This window comes from Xiphophorus couchianus, chromosome 22 (genome assembly GCF_001444195.1).
Source record: "Xiphophorus couchianus chromosome 22, X_couchianus-1.0, whole genome shotgun sequence".
In the NCBI taxonomy this organism is placed as follows: Eukaryota; Metazoa; Chordata; class Actinopteri; order Cyprinodontiformes; family Poeciliidae; genus Xiphophorus; species Xiphophorus couchianus.
This window is the reverse complement of record NC_040249.1, coordinates 8,903,306-8,926,424: the sequence shown is the minus strand read 5'-3', so window position 1 is coordinate 8,926,424 and position 23,119 is coordinate 8,903,306. Positions and strand designations below refer to the sequence as shown.

At 38.4% G+C, this 23,119-nt stretch overlaps 1 protein-coding gene across 3 annotated transcripts in view; it reads right to left on the bottom strand.

Annotated features, from left to right (window-relative positions):
• Positions 1-14,561, bottom strand: part of LOC114138360 (VPS10 domain-containing receptor SorCS1-like) — a 70,582-nt gene extending 56,021 nt beyond the window's left edge. The window contains exon 1 of one of the 3 annotated variants that reach the window (XR_003594199.1): positions 4,550-5,959. Coding sequence is in view for 2 of the 3 variants with exons in the window: in XM_028007576.1 (XP_027863377.1) it covers positions 4,550-5,182 (633 nt within the window). In the remaining variant the exon portion in view is untranslated. Of the gene's footprint in view, positions 1-4,549; positions 5,960-13,988 lie in introns of those variants that run through there. The other 2 variants (XM_028007577.1, XM_028007576.1) reach the window with 2 other exon arrangements.
• Positions 14,562-23,119: the final 8,558 nt, after the last annotated feature.

The window sequence follows — 23,119 nt, the reverse complement described above, 5'->3', positions numbered from 1 at the left end:
TCTGATAATTTACTTTCCTCCCTTTTCTATGCTATATTTGTCAGGGAATTATTGTTCAGGGCTTGCTGGCTTATTTTTTAGTATTTATTACTTATTCTGTCATAATTTTTTTTTCTCATTATTGAAATGATTATCACAATTTGAAAGCCCTTCAGTTTTGCAATCCAATAATAAAACCTTGGGAAACATAGAAGAGCTGCCATGTCCGTTACAAGCTACAGCTCTGATTCATATTCCTGTCCATGAACATGAATCAGATTTCAATACCAAGGTATCAGCCATTGGACTTGAACATTTCACTTTGAAGCAATTCATCAACAGGCTTTAGTGATTTGATTAAAAAACACAGAGTGCAAAAGAATTAGATGATTAGCGGATGTTTATTCTAAATAAAACGTCTTGAGTTGTATTCATGCTGCCACAGCCTTGAGCGACTGTCTTGCGTATGGCAGATGCATAATTTCAATCAGCTTGTGTTCATCAAAGTTTCTCTGAACCTCTATGATCATCCAAGGGCAAGACATTCTATAAAGGCGCACATATAAGGGATTTCAAATCGAAAGGGCTGTAGAGTGCAGCAGAGCTTGTTCAGTTTCGTCCTTATTGTCCAACATTTGTCACTTTCAAAGCTAAGGTCTGAAGTTCACGTTGAAATATCAAAATCTGCTAATTTCAACTTAATTTATTGGCTAAAGTTCATAGACATGTGACTCCACTTTGGATGTAGGTTAAGCTAATTTAATTATTCCACAGTTGAATTTCCTCACATAATATAGAAGGCATAGTTTCTTTAGGTTTTTTTTTGTCAGTTGTAGTTTTTTCTTTGGTTGAGAAACTAACTAGGGATATCAAAAGGTCTAAATTGAATGTCGGTGTGAATGTGTTTGTCATTATATTTTCCCGGTGAGTAAGTCAAACTGTCCTTGATCTTGCTCAGTGTGAGCTGGAAGGGAGGCATCAGCCTTCCAAGACCTTGAACACATCAGTCCCATTTTTATTTTACCCTCCTTGAGAAAAATATGAGAAATACATAAATACATATCTATCAGTAAAAACAATGTGCTCCTCTGCTTTCTGTATTCTTGAGTTGGAAGATTTTAAAGGTTTGAAAAAGGCTTAGTTTGTGTAGTGTGAGCAAAATGTGTTATTAAACTACTGGATGATTTTTATTTTTTTCTGAGTGGAAGTGCTGCTGCTTTTTTTATTTTATTTTGCTGTCTCAAATCAATAAAGACTGATTTAAAAAGGCGGAAATCAAATTTTGTGCTAATAGGCAGTTTGACCTGATGTCTTTCATCACTCTCCAAAAGATTAGCAGTAGCCCCTCTAAGTCAGAGGCCAAGGTTCTCAATCAAATGAGGTGGACTGTTCCCTCCAGGACTGGGATCAGTCTCTGCCTCAAGCAAAGGACTTCAAGTATCTTGACAACTTGCTAACAAGTTATAGAAGGAAAGGGAAAGCATAACTCTCAATTCATTGGTTTGTATATGATTCGACCCTTGTACCTAAGGGTTGCACTACATGGATCGTGACTGAAAAAACGGAATATCCTGGATAAATGGTTGGATGATCTCCCTCTGAAGTGGACCCTAGAGATAAAATGAGGGGAAGCTCAGAGTGGAGTCCTCTGCGTCAAAGAGTCAGCTGAGATAGTTTTGATATCTAGAAAGCCTCTTTGGCGCTTTCCTCCCTTTAGGACAAGTCTGGAGCAGACTTAGAACTCTCTACCGGGACTATAGGCACATCTTATTAAATTAGAACATCATCAAATTTTTTATTTTAAGAATTTCATTCAAAAAATGAAACTGGTACATTAGATATTCTAATTAGCAAAAGGAAGTGCCCCAACACTTTCTGGTAGACTTGCTGATGCCCGGGCTTGGTAAAACACAGTGGACAAAAATCAGCAGAACACATGGCACTTAAATAAATTACTGCTCATGGAGGCTTTGCACTGGACCCGAAAAAGCTCTGATTCTTTGCCTCTAATCTCTTCCTCAACGCTGTGGGACTTTGATTACCAAATTAAATGCAAAATTGGCTTTCTTCTGAAGACACTGGGCCACTGGGGAACAGTACTGCCCTTTTTCTCCTTAGTCCAGGTAAGAAGCTTTGGAAAGTGTGTCTAAAACAATTAGTACATTTCCTGGACTTGTCTGTGAGTGTAGTGGCTCTTGAACCTTTGATTCCAGCTGCAGATCACAACTTGTGTATCTCAACTAAACTCTTGAATTGACTTTGCTATACATTCTCCTTAAGCATGTGACTGTTCCTCATTTGTGCGCCCTTTAGAACCACACACTTTCCTTCCTCCCAACTCTTCATTATAAAGTTTTTTAGTGATTAACTCAAATAAACATTCACTTTGATGATAATTAAATTACTGAGATCTAACACTACATGCTAATGGCACGTAGGGTAATACAAAGTAACCTTAAAAAAATATTTCAGAAACCGAAAATAAGGACATGGATCTGAGATAAACAGCTATGCTGATGATATACATGTGTGCATGTCTTGCTACTCCTGCATTCACTGCCTTAGATGCTTTTATTTCTTTAAAACGTCCAACAGGCAAAAGTCTTAGATGTCTTCTGCCTCTGACCTAATCTTAATATTTGTTTCCAGACAGCAATTTTGGATTTTAACATTACTTAGCATAAATTAAATAATAGCCCCAAATGACTATCAACTGATCTCAGATATGAAACCATCCAACTTAGCGTATTCTTTCATTCTTAGCTGATCAGACAAGACACTCACTGGTCTCATAGCAAACTCAGTTCAGTTGAGGGTTTACAAATAATTCAGATCATTCCTCTTGACTAAAAAGCGTCCATGTAGCAAGCTGTGGTTTTAGTTAAATATGACGGAGCTCCAAATAGATGTTGACATTCCTTGCTTGCACATGAGGCTCTAAATGGAGAAAGAGCTTGTTACAAGGAATATTCCCTGTTGTTTTAAGTGCTTCCACACTGGCTCATCTTCTCCTCTCAGGGTTTGTTGAGCTTTAAGACCACAGAAGTCATCAAGTGGAAATTGCAAGCTGTGGTAGATACCAAAGGCAGGTGAACTCTGTAAGCATTTTTAGCACTATATATATATATATATATATATATATATATACACTTTTTATTTCTGTCCAACTTATAGTTTTAATTTAAATGTTTAGCACATTTGACTATGCTATTTGACAAGGCAAGAATAGCACCCCAAACCATCTAGCACAGTCCAGTGAGACAACTTCTTTGGACAAAACAAAATGATCTGGCAGTGCACCCAAATAAGTTTTCCATTTCTTCTTGGTAGAAACAAATTAATGGGAAGTTCAACAAACATGGCCATATCTGGAGAGTGGCTAATGAAATAGGAATATGAATCTTAGCTTTCAGTGATCATCAGATAGTATATTCTTAAATCTGCATTTGAGCTTATCTAAATAAAAAATAAAAATACTTATTAGCCCAGGGCTAATAATAATAGAACAATATTTTATAATTATTTTTATCTTAATAAATAGGTCATAATATAAAAGGTTTCTTTCTTTTTTGGGTGAAATAGGTTTGTGTGGTTTTGTGTGGGACTCTGATGTGTGGTGAGAGCTGTGTGGGGAGCAGAAGAATGGATTTACACAGGAGATCATTCAAGAAAAAGCCACAATTCCCCATTTTTATTCAAACTGTGAAGTACCGAAAGTCTGCATTAAAAGATCACATCTTAAAATTATTTATTATCATTATGGTTATGATATTTTTATTAGAGCTGCACAAAATATCAGGTCACAGTAGTGACTGAAACTGTGATGTCTCCAATGTCTCAGTAACTTGTTTGCTTGCTTTATTTCTTGGAGGCAATATTTCATATGCAGTTCTGTTAGGTGCATTCCAACTCTACATGCTAACGATGTCCAACTGTGAATGCTCACGGTCTTGTACGCTCACACCTAATTTAGATTCAAGTTTGTGTAGGCCTGTTTTTTTTTTTTTTGTTTGTTTTTTTTTTTTTAATAAGGTAGATGAAAGTTTCAATTTAGGCCAAGAAAGAGATACCTTTATAGTTACTTTTACGCATGAATGTATTAAGTATTTGTTTTAAATAAACAATCATAAAACAAAAACAGGGGGAAACAGAAAAAGCTTTATCGAGAGGACTTGATGGAATCACTATCAAAAGACGCATCTCTCTTTTTATGGAAATATATTTTTTGAACTTATAAACAAGATCATTAGGGCAATCTTACAGATAATGCATTTCTCTATATATTCCAACAACTATGCAGCAACAGCCGTAATAAGTTGTGTTCGTGAGTGCTCTGTGTGCGAGACAGAGGAGATGGAAGGCAGGCACAGGCACACATGAATATCAGCCACCACACTCTGCGATCTGTCAGCATTCTTAGTTTTTCACCTCTTTCCTGTGACTACAGCGCAGGACAAAAGCTTCAAATTTAGCCACGCATACCATAGATGCGTGAGTGAGCGCTGACCACACTGCGTCAAAAGACAGCCGTGCGTAAAATGAGGAGCGCCACAAAGTAGGTTATACTTACGCTGCTGTTTTGTCCGGACCAGTGCACCATCGCCTGGTTGTGAGCTGTGTCCCCGGCGAGGGCAAATGTTGAACTTGTGAGCTCGAACTCCTCCTGGTCCGAAACCGAAGCATCCTCCACACCCTCGCCCCGGAATCCGGACCAGGTCTCTGCGCTCCTTCGCACTCTCCAAGCGACCGCATCTGCGTCCCCGGTCGAGTTGAAGCCGTTATCTCTCTCTTCACTCGAGTTAATAGAAGAGGGACCGGAGGCGCTCGGAGGTGGGTGGGAAAGTTTCTGATGGCCCCCGTCTCCCTGCAGACCACTTGTCTCATTCTCCCCCGGCCGCGGCTGTAGTTTGAATGAACTTTTTTCACTCGCGACCAATTCCGCAGCGCCGTCTTTTTCCTCTCCACTGGCGCTGAACGACTCCTCAACAAATCCGACGAATTCTTCACGGGGAGCTGCGTCGGAACCCGCCTGGTCCGGGGCCGCTCTTTCCCGGGGTACCTCTACGACAAGCGGCTGCTGGCACTGGCGAATGCACCTTACCTCCGCCTTTGTTCCGCCCAGGATGGAAGTTAATGATAATAGACAAATCCACTCAGAGAAAAAAAGGATAAAAAAGCAGCAACCGAGACGCGTCTCCATCATGCATCGATTCCGACTTCAGAGTTTTGAGAATAATTTTGTTTTAATCAGGAGCTATTATTTTTTTCTCTCTCTTTCTCTCCCCCGCCTGTCATCACCTGGTAAAGAGGAGTCTGCGAACGCACTGTGGGGAGGTGCAGCAACGCGCGGACAAGGGTTCCCAAGTACTGATGCAAACGATGTATCAGAGGAGGAGCTGGAGGCTGACTCCTGCATGAGAGAGGCGCGGGGGCACACTCCCGCATCCTCATCTTTGCCTGCTTTAAGAAATAAACTTGTTATCTTAATTAAGCTATATATCTCCCCTGGGCCTGAGCTGTTTTTGATATGCACTGTGCTGCATGTTACTACACTATAAAGGTTATTTGATGGCATAAAATTAAAATTCCTTGAGAGGTTCTTCGATGACGATGGAGGGGGAATGGGGAGCGAAGTCTAGAATCATTAGTGGGTCTCCATCTGCTCCCTCCTGTGCTAGAAAGTAAGGGGGGACAGAGAGGCTGCTGATACAATGAGACTTTGCATTTTCCATTACCAAAAGGTCTGGGTAATCAATTAATAAGATTGCCTGAGTTCACTGTCAATTATGCCATGCAAGTAATGACTCTGTTTTGGCCCTGCTTGTGAGAAAAAATGCTTGGGTAATTGTTTCACTTACAGACTGTTCCCTTGTATCATCCATTCAACAACAGCTGAATGGAGAAAATGCCGTTTCCAACCCCCCACCCCCAAGATTTTAGCTTCTGCTTTCCGTGGCCTTTACAGGTTAATAGGGACTGGTATGACAGAAAATAATGAGGAGGATTCAAAGCAGGGGTGAGCAAGTAATCTTTTCTTTTTTCTCTTTTTTTTTGCTGCAAAGCTCTTCTGATCTCTGCAAATATGCCAGTGCTGTGGCAATAATTGAGAGCACATTTTTTGCCATGCAATACAGACCCTCGGAATGTATTGTTATATTTCCTTTTACACTTTGGGCTTTGTTCCAGATGGCTAATGGTAAACCATTAGGAGAACTAGAGCCTGTCCAAACCCTGTGATTAGATTCTATTTCTGGACAACATTTAGTCAATAAGATGAGGATGCTGTTGACTGGTGACTGATGCCGAAGAGACTCCCCTGTATTGAGCTGTGCTCTCTTCACCGCTCTGAGCTGCGACGTGATCCTGTTCCACATACGGGTCAACTGCACAGAGACGTCTTTCATTGCCAGCCATTAGCGATGCAGTGAGCTAGAGCTGTCTCAATCTGTTTTAGTTAGCCCCCACCAGACAAGAGGAAATCAGTCTATAATGCAGATTGATGGCTGACTGAGAATTTCAATCACGGAGAACGTCGGCTAAAAAAGCTGAATTCTTGACCGTAACGCAAACCTAAAAGCAAAACTGGCCATCACAATGCACATCAGCGCCTCGGCAAAAGTAATGACCATGCAGGTGTGAGACATCCATACAACTTCTGTAATGTGTTTTTCACTTGCTGAGGTTTGGCAGGGACGGATTCCCACTGCACATAATAGATTCTTACTCTTGATTTGTTCGCTTAGATCCACATGGATGCATGTGGAGAGGTTGCTTATTTTTTATGGTAATGTTTTATGACGACTTGAGTGATACATGCGACTTCGAGTCACTGTTGGTACGTTTAATCTAGTGATTAGCTTTTAGAAATGATTAAGTAAAAGTTAAAAGGAGGATGAAGTGGTTAGTGCAGTTTGCAGTGTGAGCGTGCTCTGCTAAACATGATTAATGTACATGAATATATCTGTCTCATAACCAGTCACATAATCAATCAGAAGTCTCAAGTCTCTAATATAAGAGGCAAAGAGATTTCTAAGTATATTTCTGGACTAACATGTATTTGGCTTCACTCTAAAATTACGATGATGGAAAAAAAAAGTTTTTTCAGTTCTCTCTGGTGTGTGAGTGCTTTTGTATGTGTGGATTTTGTAGACCCTGTTGCAAATGAATTCTCCCCCGGGAACAATAAAGTATTTCAAGTTGAGATATAAATATGTTATTAGTAAGAACAAAATTGGCCGACTAATAATTTAACGAAGCAAAAGAAACAGCTCTATTACATATGCTATACATATTTTTACATTTCAATCTAAAGTACAAATATACAAACAAAAGTTCTACTCTACAAAAATCCGTTTGTTCCTTCTTTCGTGACTTTTTTCCCCTCCTTGTGTCCTATCTCTGCAACTTCCCTTAATTCCTTCCTTCTCTCTCTCCATTCTTCTTTTCTTCCAGATTCTATTTTTAGAAGTTCCTCATTTGAAGACTAAAAAATGTGCTAGAACCCTGACTGTTGTTCTGGCAGGAAGGTCCCTCACAAGGCGGTTGGCTCGGGGCCAGTTAATTTGATATCAGTGAAAACAAGAACATTTATCACAACCGAATCAAGCAAATTGATCATGGCAATGCTTCTTGGAGGCTTCTGGTTTCATCTAAGTCTTTCTGAACTCAGCACAGAACTCCTCGCCAGGTTCCTGTAGAGACGCCTCAAGGGGCTGTACAATCAATCAGAGGCAGACAGAGGATAAAGTCACTTCATACTGTCAACGAAAAATAAAAAAAGAGTAATCTGCTACTTTTTTAATAAAGCACATTTTTTATTAAGGTCCAAACCATTAGCAAATTGTAATAACAGTCATTATATCTAGATTATGACCTGAGCTGTTTTTACATTTGAAGTTCATAACAGCCAATCATTCTAATCGAGAAAAAGTCAGGCTCATATTTTACACCATCATCACATAAAGTTAACTCCTTTCTTATTGTCCGAATAAGGAAAAATATGATAACTCATATAAGATAAGCTTTGATATATTGACAAGCATTCTGACATTTTTTAACTCAACACTTCACAAAAATATTCAAACTTCAGGCATTTTGACTAGATCTAAATAGTGTGTACTTGCATAGCACTTTGTCGAGTCCAGAGGACCACAAAGCGCTTCACACTACAGTCAGTCATTCATACGCTGATGGTGGTAAGCTACATTGTAGCCACAGCTGCCCTGGGGCAGTCTGATAGAAGCCAGGCTGCCATCCATCAGGAGGGTGAACGTCTTGCCCAAGGACACAAGACTGAGAAGAGTGGAAGATTTCACAGAGTGGGGTTTCGAACTGGCAACTCACCTGTTACAAGACGAGTTGCCTGTTACAAGAACTACTGTAATATTGACAGTAATTCTTGAAGGTGAAAAGTCAGATCAGGCATGTTTGTGTTCACCACGATTTAACCTCTCTGAGAGGAGCTGTTGTGAAGTCTTTATGTATTGACAGATCCAGTTCCATGAATTTATGGGTTGCAAAAAAAAAGTCTGTTTCTGCCTGGCATAATTGTTGACTGGTACTGTCAAATGAGTGTCGAAATAAATAAATGCAAGATTTTGGGGAAGATAAAGCAAGCAGTGAGAAACCCTTGAACATCCCCTGCTACTCCAGCATAATGAGGCAGTTCCCTTGTGGCTGTACCAGTATCACTCCTGATAAAGCTCACTACGTTGCCACAGAGAAGAAAGGACAAACAATATATTCAGGTGATTGGAACAATGACTCTCACACAGAAAATGGCAAAAAAGCGAAAAAACAAAAAATCAGATGTAAAGTGAAAAACTGTGCAGTATGGCATCTCAAACTCTAAAACCTAAGTTTCTTTCTTTTTAACAAGCAGGAATCTATGTTTTGAATGTAAACCATATTTTTATAGCTGAGGAAAATTAGGAAGATACTAAAATAGCTTTAGTGTTTCAGACGTTCCTCCATGTGCTCTGGTAGGCAAAATATGTTTGGAAAGACATAATTAATGTTTTATGAAAATGTCCTTGATGTGAAAATATGTAGGATGTGCTTCGACTGGTAAAGGAACTTTCAGGCCATACTAATGAGATGGTTATAATAAAGGGGAAACTTTAAAGACAAAAAATTGAAATCCTTACATTATTTTTCATGAGGCTTGAAAAGACTTAAAGAAACTAAGGACATTAAAGCATCCAGTCATATTTAAAAAATGAGGACACCCTATTAAATATTCAGCTCTTTTTTTTTTATAACCCATATCAATAAACTTTCAAATCTTCTTTTTTTATAGACATGGTCTCACTTGATGATCAATTATTTGATTGCAGTGGAATACCAGAAACTGGCTTCTACTTTGTCCTCTTAAATCCTATGTAAGTAACAAGGACTTGCTTAGTTTTCTCCATGACTATATTTACCACCAATAAAAATGTTTTTTTTCCTCTTTTTTCCCCCATGACTGTATACGCCATCTACATTTGTTTTTCCAAATCCAGGTTTTGAACTTGGAAGAAAAATTGGTATTTTTTAAAAAGAAAAACATTGCACAGGAAAGAGTCTATTCGGAGCAGCATGCACGGTTGCATCATTTGACAGCTGAAAAAGAAAATACGAGCCCTGTGGATAGGTTGTATATTTCAGAGTAAGATGTACCAGAAACCCATTTGGGTGCAGCACTGCTTTTACGAGACATTTTAGCGTTTGGTCCACTTCAGTCCCGACGTCTGACAGAACTTTAGACAAAGGATAGGCTGGTGTCTGAGAGATTGTTCTTCAGCTATTCAGTCTGTTTATCATTTAGGACCAAAAGATATGGAAATAATGAAATATTTCCAAAACACTCTTCTTCTGTGTAGTTTACATCTTGGGACGTCTTTTGGACTAACTCTTCACAAAAAACGTCTTTGACGACTTAGTAATATCCGGTTGAAAGTCATAATAATCAAGCCTCTTCACATGCTTCATCTTGTTCTTGGCTCCATTTCAAACTGAAATGATATGCAAGCCATCTTCTTTCATGAATTGCACTTTGGTAGCTGCAATTGTAAAGCAAAGTGAGAGACCCTCAAAATAGCCCCCAGGATGATGGAAACAGATTCCACCTTACCTGAACTCCAACTCAAGTCTAAAACTGGTTCTTTTTCCATCAAGCTGAAATGAATCTTGTATTCATGAATTATAAAATATTTACTCCAAGGTGTCGACTCTGTAACTTATGTGAGTGGTTAATGTGCAGGAATATGAAAATAGCAGTGTCTTCATGGCCTTAATGGATCTAAAAGTCACTTTTTGATGATCGTATTATCTGTTGAGTGTTAGCAATATCCCTTGAGTCTTTTCCCATTTTGTCTCATTACAGCCACAATCTGCCTGGTGTGTGGCTTGCATTGATAGTGAGCCCCTTTATTTTGATACTCCTAAACAAAAGCATGTGCAGCCAACTGCCTTCAGAAGTAATCCCTATTGCAGTGGTTAATAAAGTTCACCTGTATGTAATTTGATGTCAGTATGCATGCTGCTGTTCAGTGATGCCCTCAGGGGTTTGTTAGAGAATTTTAATGAAAGCTAAGGAGCAGACCAGGCAGGTAAATGAAAGTTCAAAGCGAGGTTAGATTATCAAACAATATTGATAGTTGAAACATCTATTTCATCTTAACATGTTGGTACAACTACGTATCATACCAAGATATGTTCAAACTAAACTGACAGAACAAGCAAAGAGATTATTAATCAGAGAAGCAACTAAAAAGCCTGTTCTAGCTCTGGAGTAGCTTCATAGACTTACAGCAGAGGACAATAACTAAAAGAACTACTTTTAGTTACATGCTCCACAATCTACTCTTATATGAAACACTGGCATAAAAAATCTTTGTTGAAAGAAAGACAAAATACATCTTCATTGTTGTTAATACATGGAAGATGTATTAACATCTGGCCAAAATTCAACATTTTGGCCAGCATGTCACATGCTAAGAGGAGGTAAACTATCATTATATATCACCCAGATTACACCATTTCTAAATAAGGTGTTGGCAGCATCATACTGAGGGGATGCCTTTCTTCAAAGGCAGACAGGGATGCGGGTCAGAGTTGATAGGAAGATGGATGAGGGTGAATATAGAGAAAAATATAGTGAAATCCTTGAAGAAAACCTCTTAGTGGACGGTGAGACAGAGATTCATCGTCTTTCAGAGGGACAACAGTACTGAGAATGGTTTAGTCAAAGTCCAGACATAGATTCAATTGAGGTGATTTTGCAAGACTAGAGAATTGTGGTTTATAGATTTGATACCTGCAATCTGACCAAGTCTGAGCTAAACTGTAAAAAAAAATGTTTCTGTATTTATACTGTAAAATTCTGGCAAAAACAGATGTCTGTATTTTATCTTAAATTAGAGATGTTTTTTGTTTTTTTCCTACAGTGCATTTTGTAAAGAAGAAGAGACAAAGCCTTCAATCTCTAGATGTCCAAAGATGATAGAGACATACCTGAAAAACAAGCAGCTGTAATTCCAGACAATATGACTTCCACAATAAGGGGGCTGATTACATATGCACACCACAAAAACAAACAACACCAAAGTTTGTGTTGTAAGAAGACAAAATTTAAAAATCGTTAAGAGATATACTACTATGAGGCACAGTTCATTTAAAAAAAAGAACATGCAGCCAAAAAGGAAAAAAAAAAAAGAAGGGAATATGAGTAATCCTATGCAGTGTGTTGTAAAATGAGGCTCCTAAAATAAATATCACAGAAGATGTTGGTGTCTTGCTAAGAGTCATCAAATTTTGTTGTAAAAGTTGACATATTCCAGGATTGATGTCATGTGCAGCACATTTGTGTGCACAACATGGTGGCGGAGTGGAATCATTGTCTTTCGACAGACAAGTCTGCTGCTTCGCCGCCTGTCACACTGACTGAATACAAACTGTGCATGCTCCCTGAGCTCCTTCTCCTATGATAGGAACTTGTGCGCATGCAGTGTGAAAACGCACACAAAGGAGCAAGGTGACAGCTATCTACGTTGTTAGACTTCTCTGTGTTTTAATTAAATAGAATCCAGCAGAAGTAGAAAAGAGCACTGTAAAGGCCATCTCTGAAATTAGTCTCTTCAAGTCTGATGTCTGGTTCGCTTTCACAAGGCTCTTAATTATTCTGATCTTTATAACAGATAAAAAAAAATTAAAAAAAGAGCAGACGTTAGGGTCATTAGTGATGCACAGTGCATTGTCAAACCGTTTTGTTCCTTCAAAAAAAAAAAAAAATCTGCCGTCAAAGCTGGCTAATATTGAGTAAGTGAAAACAGATATCTGCAGTTGGCATGAAAGTCATCTCTCTTTTCTCCTTAAAGTGACTTCGAACATCTACTAATTTTTTTTCCTAAATCAGATGGAGAAATACGCAGAGCATCTTTGCAAATGTAGTATATACAGCTCCTCAGATATAAGAGGGTGTTGCAGCTGCAGCAGCATGTAGCTCGAGCTGATAACAAACACCTGAGACAACTATATTAATTAAAGCTGAACACACCTCTGAGGCTTCAGCAAGAAAACTGCCCTTTCAAATAATGATTTCAAGTTAATTACAGAGAGATACAGTGAAATGCAATACAAGTAGCAGGTCGGTTGCTGTGACTGTATATAAAGGCTGCATGCTTCAAACCCATCAGACGCTCACACTAATACTGTATGCTTGTATTGTCAGTCAAGTTAAATGCTGTAGCAGAACAAATCTATTGAAATGTTCAGAAACATAGCATGTGATCATATCAAACTAAAGTATGCTTTGGTCAAAGTTCTTACAATAGTGCACTAACATTAATTTAGGCAAGATAAGTGAAACCTATTGTAGTTTAATTTGAGGTGTGATTAGTTTTCAATACATATAATTTTATTATTTGGCTCAGCATTCAGTGAACATACATTTTCCTCATAAAGCCAAATAGCAGCAGCAGCAGTGAACACAAAAGTTCACAAATCTAGGCTGCATTGGTATGATCTTGTTGTTTCACAACAAGAAGGTACTTGGTTCAGATTCTGGGAGATGTCAAGCATTTTTTTTCTCTTATGGCTCTATGCAGCTTGCAAGTTTAAGTGGAGAGAACACTTTTCAAGTTCCATATTGTTTTGCAAGGCTAAAATGACTGAGATTATTCATTGTTGTTTGTTTAAATTTTCATCGTCATTTTATCTTAGTTATTAGAACTGCTTTGTGGCACAAACTGATCAAGATTGCTTGAGATTAGAAGCTCAGGGGAAGGAGTCAGCTCATTATAATGAGCAGTCCCAAGACAGGGATGATGTGTGGAATTGAAAAGTTTATGCCATTTACTCTAGAAGATTTCTCGCAATGATCCGTGCCAGCATATTTTTACTTACTTAGGTTGAATAGAGTAGAATATTCAACTGAACACACAATAAAATACTTTATTGATTGACCACGAGGAACATGAAACTCTAAAATGTATCTAGACTTTGATGAGGCAATCCTTACAAAGGAGAATCCTTTGAACTTAATCATGTTTACTGGGCTTTATGTTTATCGTCTGCTTAGCTCTGTCCAGCTTCCAGTGGCTTGTGCCTCTTTATATACTTGTTTTCATGCTACGTGTAACTGATATGTAATCTAGGTTGCATAATGCTTTGTGTCTGTAAATAAACTTTACTCACTTTATACTTGCGTCAGGTTTCACCACTTTCCCTGTCCCTGCTGAAGAAAAAAAAAAAAAAAGAAGCAATCCCACAACACAGTTCTTCCAGCACCATATTTTCTCAGAGTTCACAATGTGTTCAGAGCAGTGCTGGTTTTCATATAGTGTTTTAAATGTAGGGCAGAAAGTTCACTTTATATCTTATCTGACCACAAACCCCACATCCACATGTTTGCTCTTACGGGAGAGAAGGGGCCGCAACAAAGTGTGTCATAATTTACACAAAAAGGAACGAAGTAAAGAAAACAAAACTGGGCACCTGACGGAACACACAGTGTGGCGGGGGCTTACCTTATGTCCGATCAGTAGATCATATTCCTTGACCAGCTGGCATCCATTGGAAAAGGGCGAGCCCTCGCGATCCCTCATTCATCAGCCGCTCCGCTTAATAGTTTTTTTTTTCTTTATCTTAATATATATATAGTTTTTTCTGTTTTCCTAAAAACCGCACCTCTGGTGATTTCGTCGGTGGCTGATCTTGGCAGGGTGTAACTCCCCCGGTGCTAAAATGCTTTAGCGTCCAGCCGGTTTTCCCAAAACAAATCCAAACAAACAAAAACAAACTTCATCCCGGCCAAAACTTCCGACGCTCCCCTCTGGGTGGATCCGTCCCGAGGTGAAGGTACTCTTTTTTTCGTCCAGAGTCTTCCCGCACCGTATTTTCAATTAATTTTTCTTCGTCCAAAACTCCGCTGCTGCGGCAGCTTCGTACACGCCACCATCACTCATCCCGCTCAGGTGCGCCACCAGCCCAGCTAAAACACCTGGGCTGGCTGTGCCCCGCCCCCACCAGTGAACCGTCAAAGGTGCCAACAATAAAAACAAAAATAAACAATCAGGAGGCGGAAGAAAAGTGTGAGCATGTAACACATGGCTTAAGATAAACTGCAAACAATAGATTGCATAACCTTCCTTAAAAAGTACATTTCTTGTTACTACACTCCTATTAATTTCATATTTGTGGCGTGGACAATATTAGTTGTCCTGTCAACAGGTTCTTCCACCTGAGCTGTGGATGTCTGCAGTTCCTCCAGAGTAACCATGGGCCTACAGGCAAGTTGTCTGATTATTGCTCTCCATTTCCGGCGCAAGATAAGCTGGTGGGTTTGATGTTGCATTCTTAGTGTCCTGTGATATTCATGCAATCCCACAATCAATGCTCCACGATATGTTTGAAGATCAGTCATTATTTTAAAATATAACACTGCTTTGAATTGTATCCATCATTTGTATGCTTGTGTTTCTGGACCTTCAAGATGTTGTTTGTTCAGTAATGTTGTCTGACAAACCTTCTGAGAACAATTGTGTTTATGTTAATTTATTGACTAAGTGAAATTTGAAAGTTGTTTGATTTCCTCTGGAAGACTCTAAGTAAAGGGAGATGAATACAAACGCAAGTTACACATTTCAGATTTCACATTTCTTTCTTCTATTTGTTTAGAAGAAAGAAAGAAAGAAAATTAAATCATACATTCTTAACTTTTTAAAGTACATTCTACTTTGTATTGGTGACATAATAAATGCATTGAAATTTATAGGTGTAACATGACAATACGTAAAAAAGAAACAAAAAGGAATAAAAAGCAAGTTGTGGGGTGTAAATACTTTTGCAAGTCACCTTTAAGTCTTTTTTATATATTTTATATAAGTATTAGAGGTTACGCAGGATATAATGCAATGAGAATACAAAATAATGTAGAACCCGAGATCTAATATAGAGGTGATTGTCTCATATTGAATGTGTTTATTATTCACTGTATCTTGGATATTGAAAATATGTTGACATTCACGTCTGCCAGCTTCACCAACTAACTTTCCAGCTCAGCTTAGAGCTATTTTGGACCAAGCAATACAGCGCACACAAACCCCAAGTTATATTGTATTTTTGGGCTGTCTGAACTGACTGTGAATATGGTTCCAAGGATGCAATAGAGGAGAAAGAAAACCTGGAAGTAATAAGATGATGCAGAAATCCAGGAAAGTTGTAATTCTTGCCATATGTGTTAATTTGGCAGAAATCATCCCAGAGATTTTTGGTTTGAACAAAAGCTTTTTTTTTTTTTTTTCACTTCACCACCTGGTGTCTCTATAGCCAAATTTTAAAATGATTGAAATTTGTTTTTCATAAATCAGTACTTTGAAACCAAAGTTTCCTGAAGTCATGGACATGTACAGTATTTCAGAGAGAAGTGCCAGGCTTAAGATTTCACTGCACAGGCTTAAACAAAATGTAATTTTCATGTGGTGCCCCAGATAAAAACCTGGAAGAAGTCATTTCTGAGGAGATGTTTCTTGACTTGAGGTGAAGTCATTTTGGGATGGGAAATTTGCACAAGACTCCAAATAATATGACTATATTCATTATTAAAATTTACTCACTTGGAAATGATGACTGAATTGTTCATTACTAAATTAGATGAGCAAATCGGATTTAATAAGAAGGAAGAGTCCCGGTGGTCAAATGAAGCAGTGAAAGTGGGAAAAGTGAAAGAAGTCTGAACCTGTGGCTGAGGACGCCACAGCTCAGCAGCACCCGAGATCTGAGAGAATTACAAAAATGTTGCTGCAGCAGGTCCAAAGATTTCCAGATTTTCTTTCACGTTAATTAAAACTTAAAGAAGTCCCTCATGTCCACTTAAACTCGATGCGATAATGATCGAAGTCAGGGCACCCTGCTGAATAATTCCCCACCTTGAAAATGTTGTTTTGTTGTCTCGTTTCTTCTCCTTTTCACTCAAAAGAATGTTAAGAACAGACGCTTAAAACACACCTCCACATGGTTGTTTAAATATTGGAGGTGAACTGGAAAATCATTAGGACACATTTCTTGCAGCGTATTTGTAAGGCATAACAAACCCTCAGTCTTTGACTGAAAAAAAATAAATAAATCAAGCAATTTTCTTCACAGTAGAAATAGCAGCTCATATCTTGATTGACCTCCAGCAGTAGAACCATAACCATGAGACACAAACTTGTAGTTATTAATAATAAATGTATCTGTTCTTGCTGTCTCCAAAGGAGGGGGTCGTGAAATCCGACTCACTGTGACAAATTGACCAAATAATAATAATAAAAACAAATCGTTATGTGCTTTATCAAAATATAAAATAACCTCTTATAATAGTGTTGGCTGATGTCGCCAAGACAAAATGTTAGAGGCACAGTTTGATTTGTAAATATAATTTTAGATTTGATTACAAAATAAATAAATGCATAAAAACTAAGGATCAATATACTCACTTTAACTGATCAAATAAGTTTTTTTTTTCCTAGAAACTGTTTCTTGAAGGTTTCGTCATCAGTGTGCAATAATCCAGTCCAGGTTTTAGATGTCTCTGCATAATGTGGTCCTCAAGGAGTAACCTAAGGTTGTCCTAATAAACACAAACACAACAAAGAAAAGCAAAGAGAAGTTATGCAGGACATTATGTGTTTTTACAGTCTAACAGTTTCTACTCTTGCCAAGTAAATTGGAGTTTCTAAAAATATATATAATGTAGATCTAGACATGAAGAATCAGAGCATATTTCATGCAATAGTAATTCCCATTTATGAAAAAGCCACTTTTCTTGCACTCCCGTTGAGCAGTTTGTGTTTATTGGGATGTAAGGGTGTAAAATTGACTGTTCTATTGTGATATGTTAAGGTATTTAATTTTTGTATTGTATTTAGCATCACTATGTCCTTGTTGTTGTTGTTTTTTTGTGTTAAATTTACTGTTCAGCCTATGTGCCAAAAGTGGCACTTCTAGGATAAATTAACTAGATAGTACTGTATGTCAAACTACCTCGCATGGTGCCACACCAAACATTTAGCATTCCAAGAGCGAATCTTCATCAGCACAGCAATACTTCAGAGTTGGCACTTTGGTTTATGTTATCTCTTTACACCTTGGTGACACTCATTTCTTCATTCTTCCTATAAATTTGGACTTTTGTATTTCATGTAGTATTACTTTTTTTTGTTTTGTTTTATCTCTTCACCTATGGGGCCTGTTATTAAGATTCATTGCCTCTCTCAGTTCACCACCAGATCATTTTTAATGCCTTCCTAACTATTTTTGCTTTCTTCTGTCCTTGTGTACGTTCAGTAGTCTTTGTCTTACTGTTCTGTCTTCCTATTTGGATTATAGTGTAGCTCTTGGACTGCTTTAGATTTATTTTATTGTAGGTTTATTGATCTCAAATCTCTGTACTTTTTTGCTGCCAGCTTTTGTTCCTCCGTCTCTCATGAATTCTTTTGTGAATATGACTGCTTTATGATTTTTCTAAATTAACAATTAAGAGGGATTTTACTCACAAAACAGCCATGTTTTTGGCATGTAAATAAAGGTTTGTTTTTTTTCTTTTATTGATCTTAGAGACCTAAAAGGCAAAAAAAGATCTTAGCCTGTTATTCAGCTCTGCATCTAGTCTAAGATGCCATGACAGGCGGTTAACTGTAGCTTAGTGCTACCGTGCCATGAGCGCGGGAATCAACAATTTCAGTTTTCCTTTTTCTCTTTTGCCAATTGCCTCATTACACTGGCGCAAACATTACTTTCACTGAATGCAAGCCACGTAAATTCACAGCGAAACACTGATTCTAGTAAAAAACACTGTGTTGTATCATATTTATTTTGGTCAGCTTAACAGACCTGAGACCGTATATTTTAGTCTGAATTAATGGAAAATAATGAGGAGAAAAATGTTTTTCTGTTTTTATATAGTACATGGACATACCTGGTTTCTATGACGCAGTGTATAAGCCTATTTAGATTTTGAAATTAAGCAGGAAGACTATGAAATTCTTCACCCTCTTTTCCTCTCCTAAAAGGAATCAAACTAGCAACCTTTCACTGCAGTTTTATTTAATGTTTTTCTTGCTGACTTTGCTACCACTGAAACCTTTTTTTTCATACAATTTGTTAAATAAAAATTCAAGTTTTAAAAATTATCTTCAGCCAGGGTTCAAACTCAGCAGTAAAGATCTGCCTGTCAAATATGTGATTGGCAGCTGCCACACTGACATTGAGGTGTCATCCCGACACTAATCACAGTCAGTTTTTCCCTAAATGCCCGCTTGTGGTCCCCAAGACACATAATGTTTCCACAAAGTTAGGCACAGTTTTATTCCTCGCTATATCTTTTTAACACTATTTTTCCTGAGATCCTCCTGTGCCCTTTGCGACTTTCGTCCCTGGTGTCTGAGTGATTATAATTGTGTACAGTTGCGGCTGCACCATCATGTTTAACCGACCAGCACAGTTTTGGCATCTAACTGTTGGGTGTATCATTCAGTTCTCGATACTCCCATTTCTCAAAAAGACTAAAGTGTTCTTCTAAATTGGGCTTACATACTGCTTCTTGTGGCTCAGCCTAGGAAGGAATGTGGTGTTCTCATGTTTTCCCCCCTTCAAAGCAGGTGTCGTCCAGTGCTCTTTTCCTTATTTAATTAGTCAAGGGGCGACACATATGAGAAGAAGAGAAGGTCATATTTGTTGTTTAATATACAGATAGAAACTAAAGGATACACATCAGTACTAACCACTAATGAGGGCATGTTAGCCTTTTCATGCTGGTGTAAAGGCCATGGCAAACTTAAAAACTCTGAACTTTTCACAATAATAAGGCAGCCAGGAGGGTAGAAACCTCCCACACAGCGCATCAGTAATTCACAAAGTGAAAGATTTCATCCTGCAGGAGACCCCTCTTATTTTCAGGAATGTCATTTTTGAGTCATATGAAGTATGAAAGGAGACATTTTTTCAGACATCAATTATTAACCGCAGCTTATATCATAACCTCCTATTTCAAAACAACATGCTCGTGAGATACCACAGGGTATCTGATGTATTTAGTGCTGTCAAAGAAACAAAACAAAACAAAAAAAAAACTAAAACAGAAAGGTTACGTGCCAGAATTCTAACGAGAGCTCCACAGCCTTTGTAATTTCCCTGACAGGTACGCAATGTGGCAGAGGAACACTGTAGGGTATGTGAGCCTATCTTTGTACTCCTCTATCAGAAGGAGAGAATTTTGCACCACCACTGAATAGGGTTCCTGTGGAAATGAATATTTTATGACATTGCTACCAGGCTATGATTTGTAGCTTATGAGTAGATTTGCATTCTAAACTGCCTGTTGTGCAAAAAAAAAGAAGTCATTATAGCCAACTTTAGATATGTCCTAATATACCAAGATGCCAAAAAATGTGTGCAACTGTTTTTTCAATGCTCTTTTTTTGAGTTTAAAGCCACACAGCAGAAATATTTACCCACAGTGTGAACCACAACTCATTTGCTCTCTCTACTTATATTTTCTACAGAGAAGTTTTGCAATGTTATCCAACAAAACCTTCTACAACAACATATGGTACTGGCAAGTAATATTTCACAAGGGCTAAAGCACAACCTTGTGATGTGTCTTTGAAAACTCTCAAAATCGTCCTGGCTTCTCTCTCATGTTCTACTTTCTGTAGGATTTTTGTGTTGATTTGCACACATGCTTTGGATCAATAATCTGTTGAAAGACCCACTGATAACCCATTTTCACTTTCACCAGATCGTGATGGTATTTTATGACCCACAGATTCACATATTTGACTTTTGGCTTGAGGTGATTTCCCATTGGTTTCACTACAAACACACTTCAGTGTTGGTTACCAAAAAGAATGAAGTCTGTGTTCACAATACCATAGAAGAAGGTCTAATCCAACTTTTAAACTCACACGTTACCTACTACATCTTATTTTTAAATAACAATCTCTACAGCACAAAGCAAGCATTCCAGACTGGATCTTGAAAACATCCACAGCACAAGAAGCTCCTTCTTGTCCCCGTCACATCTCACCCACCTCATGATTTGAACAACCTTGTCAAAATCTGAATCCCAATGACACCACTCCAGGAACCTTCATTTTGTCATCAAGCTCCCATTATTAAAACATTAAAATCTAAGTAGTTACAGAGTCAGCGCGCCTCCATCTCCAAATCTTTGTCCTGACTGTGTGATACAGAGAAGGAACAGGCCTTAGTTTTACCACAATCTACATGAACTCCTTTTGTTCCCTACAGGAAAATATTGTAAGATGCTAGCGCAAATAAGTAACAGGAATTTAACAAATACAACCCCAATTCCAAGGAAGATGGGATTTTGTGTAAAACATAAATTAACAGAATGTGATTATTTACAAATCTTCTTCAACATATATTCAAATGAATATATGGTTCATATATAGTTCAAACTAAGAACTTTTTTGTGGTTTTGTAAATATTCACTCATTTGAAATTTGATACGAAAAGACTGAGAATTTTAAGGGCTTCTCAAAAAAAAGAAAAAAAACCCTTGTTTGGAATATTTGAAACAAGTTCATTGGAAACAAGTGAGTGTCATGGTTGGATATAATGGGAGCATCCACCAAAAACCTCAGTCATTCACAAGCAAAGATGGGCCGAGGTTTACCACTTCGTGAAGAACTGCGTGGGCAAACAGTTCAGCAGTTTAGGAATAATTTTACCATATGTATACTTGCAAGAAATTTAGGGATTTCATCAGTTACAGTGCATAATATCATTAAACGATTCAAAGAATCTGCAACAGATATTACCACCTGGGCTCTTGCTAGAGCAAATCAACCTAGTTCTAAAGTCCTTACACCAGTCTCTGTGGCTCAGAGAATCCATCCATCCATCCATTTTCTAACACACTGGTCCCTAGTGGGGTCGGGACGTGCTTGTGCCTATCTCATATAAAGAAATAGAAAGTCCTAAAACTTAAAGGTCCCTAACTCTGTGACTCTAGAAAACTATTTTTTTGGATGTAGAGCTCTTTCCTTAACTCATCAAAAATGTAAAGTATGAATTTGATGCTATGTTGAATTATAAAAGTTTGTCATGGGTACTAAGTGATTCTACAGCGACCATAACTATTTCTCAACATGAATTATTTTCCCAGACTGACTAAATGGCATCTTATTAAATGTCGAATGCTTTTAAACTGTTCAGTTTGACATTGGGCTAATGCAAGAAAAGAAAAGTTATTTGTGAAAGACTATTCACACATCTTTGGGAGAGATGCCTTTAAATTTGTCTGGCTGAAAAAATAAATATTTAAACTTAATGTTACAATGAGAAAAATTATCTCAGTATTTGGCAGAGTCCTATTAGTGGCTATTCAGCTGAAAGGTCCTGCTTTACTTAGAGTACTGTTGTGGAACAAAGGCATTAATGAAGAAATGAATAATGTAGAGTTATATCACAGTAAGAAGTCTGGACTCTGGTCCCGTAGGGGAGCTTCATCGTCCTCTGAAGCCTCTTAAACTCATATTACTGAGTCCTTTTTAGCCAACCCACTGGGAAGCAAAACTTCAAGCTTGCACAGTTAAAACAGATAATTCATCGCAGTCCTTGCGCAGTCAAGTGTGAATGTGATGTTTGTATATCACTGCACTGTATACCTATGCTTTGGGTGAAGCTTATTTTATATGTTTGGCGGAGGCTGTCCCAGATTTACAAAGTGCTTTGTCACAGAATCGCACGCTCAGAACTCCAGAAAAACAAAAATAGCCAGGTTGCTTCTGCATTCCCAAACACACTCCGTCTTTATCTAAAGAACTTGTCACTCTCCACCTGGTGACACAAACAAACTTGGAACCAGCTCAGGTAGTTGATACTGATTTGAATTTTGTATCAGGTTCCTTGGTTTGCTGCCAACACAAGTATAAAAACCTCTGCCCACCAGATATGGAGGACCCTGATTGAAACTGTGGCCAGAGTGGATACACGGTGTGTGTGTGTGTGTGTGTGTGTGTGTGTGTGTGTGTGTGTGTGTGCCCACTATACAGCGAGCTCATTAGCTGGAGAGACCTGTGTGCATTGTTCCAAGTCTGCAGAGTCAGCGAGGGAGCCACTCATCACTCCGCTGAATCCAAACTCTTGCACATCTGGTCTGGCAGCTTCAGGGTGACCTGTGTTCATCCACGCCAACACACACACACACATACCCCCACCCCCACGCCCCCACATATGCACCATGTAAATGTTGGCCAAAGTAGCAAACATAAACATTCACCAGAGCACAGAGAGTACCAAGATGCCTGAATGCACATAATCTCCTGGCTGATCATGCATGCATTGTGCGAACAGAGCTCTGAGGATGAACAACAGGGAAATGCAAAATATTGCACACACGCCGTCACACTCGCACACAAACGCCGACTCACACAAGTCCAGCAATGATTTACTGGGCATTTTACACCCTGCTCAGGTGGCCACTTCCAGCGCTGACCCTGTCCTGCAGCCTGGGGACATCAGTACTTCTCTTTGCAGCATGGCCCACAGACTCCCTCAGCACAGAAGGAGACTGAGTTGTCTGTCTCTCCTTGTAGAAGTTTTAATCTGGTGCTGTAGGATTTTAAAATGTACCTATTTGTTTAAGTGTGAG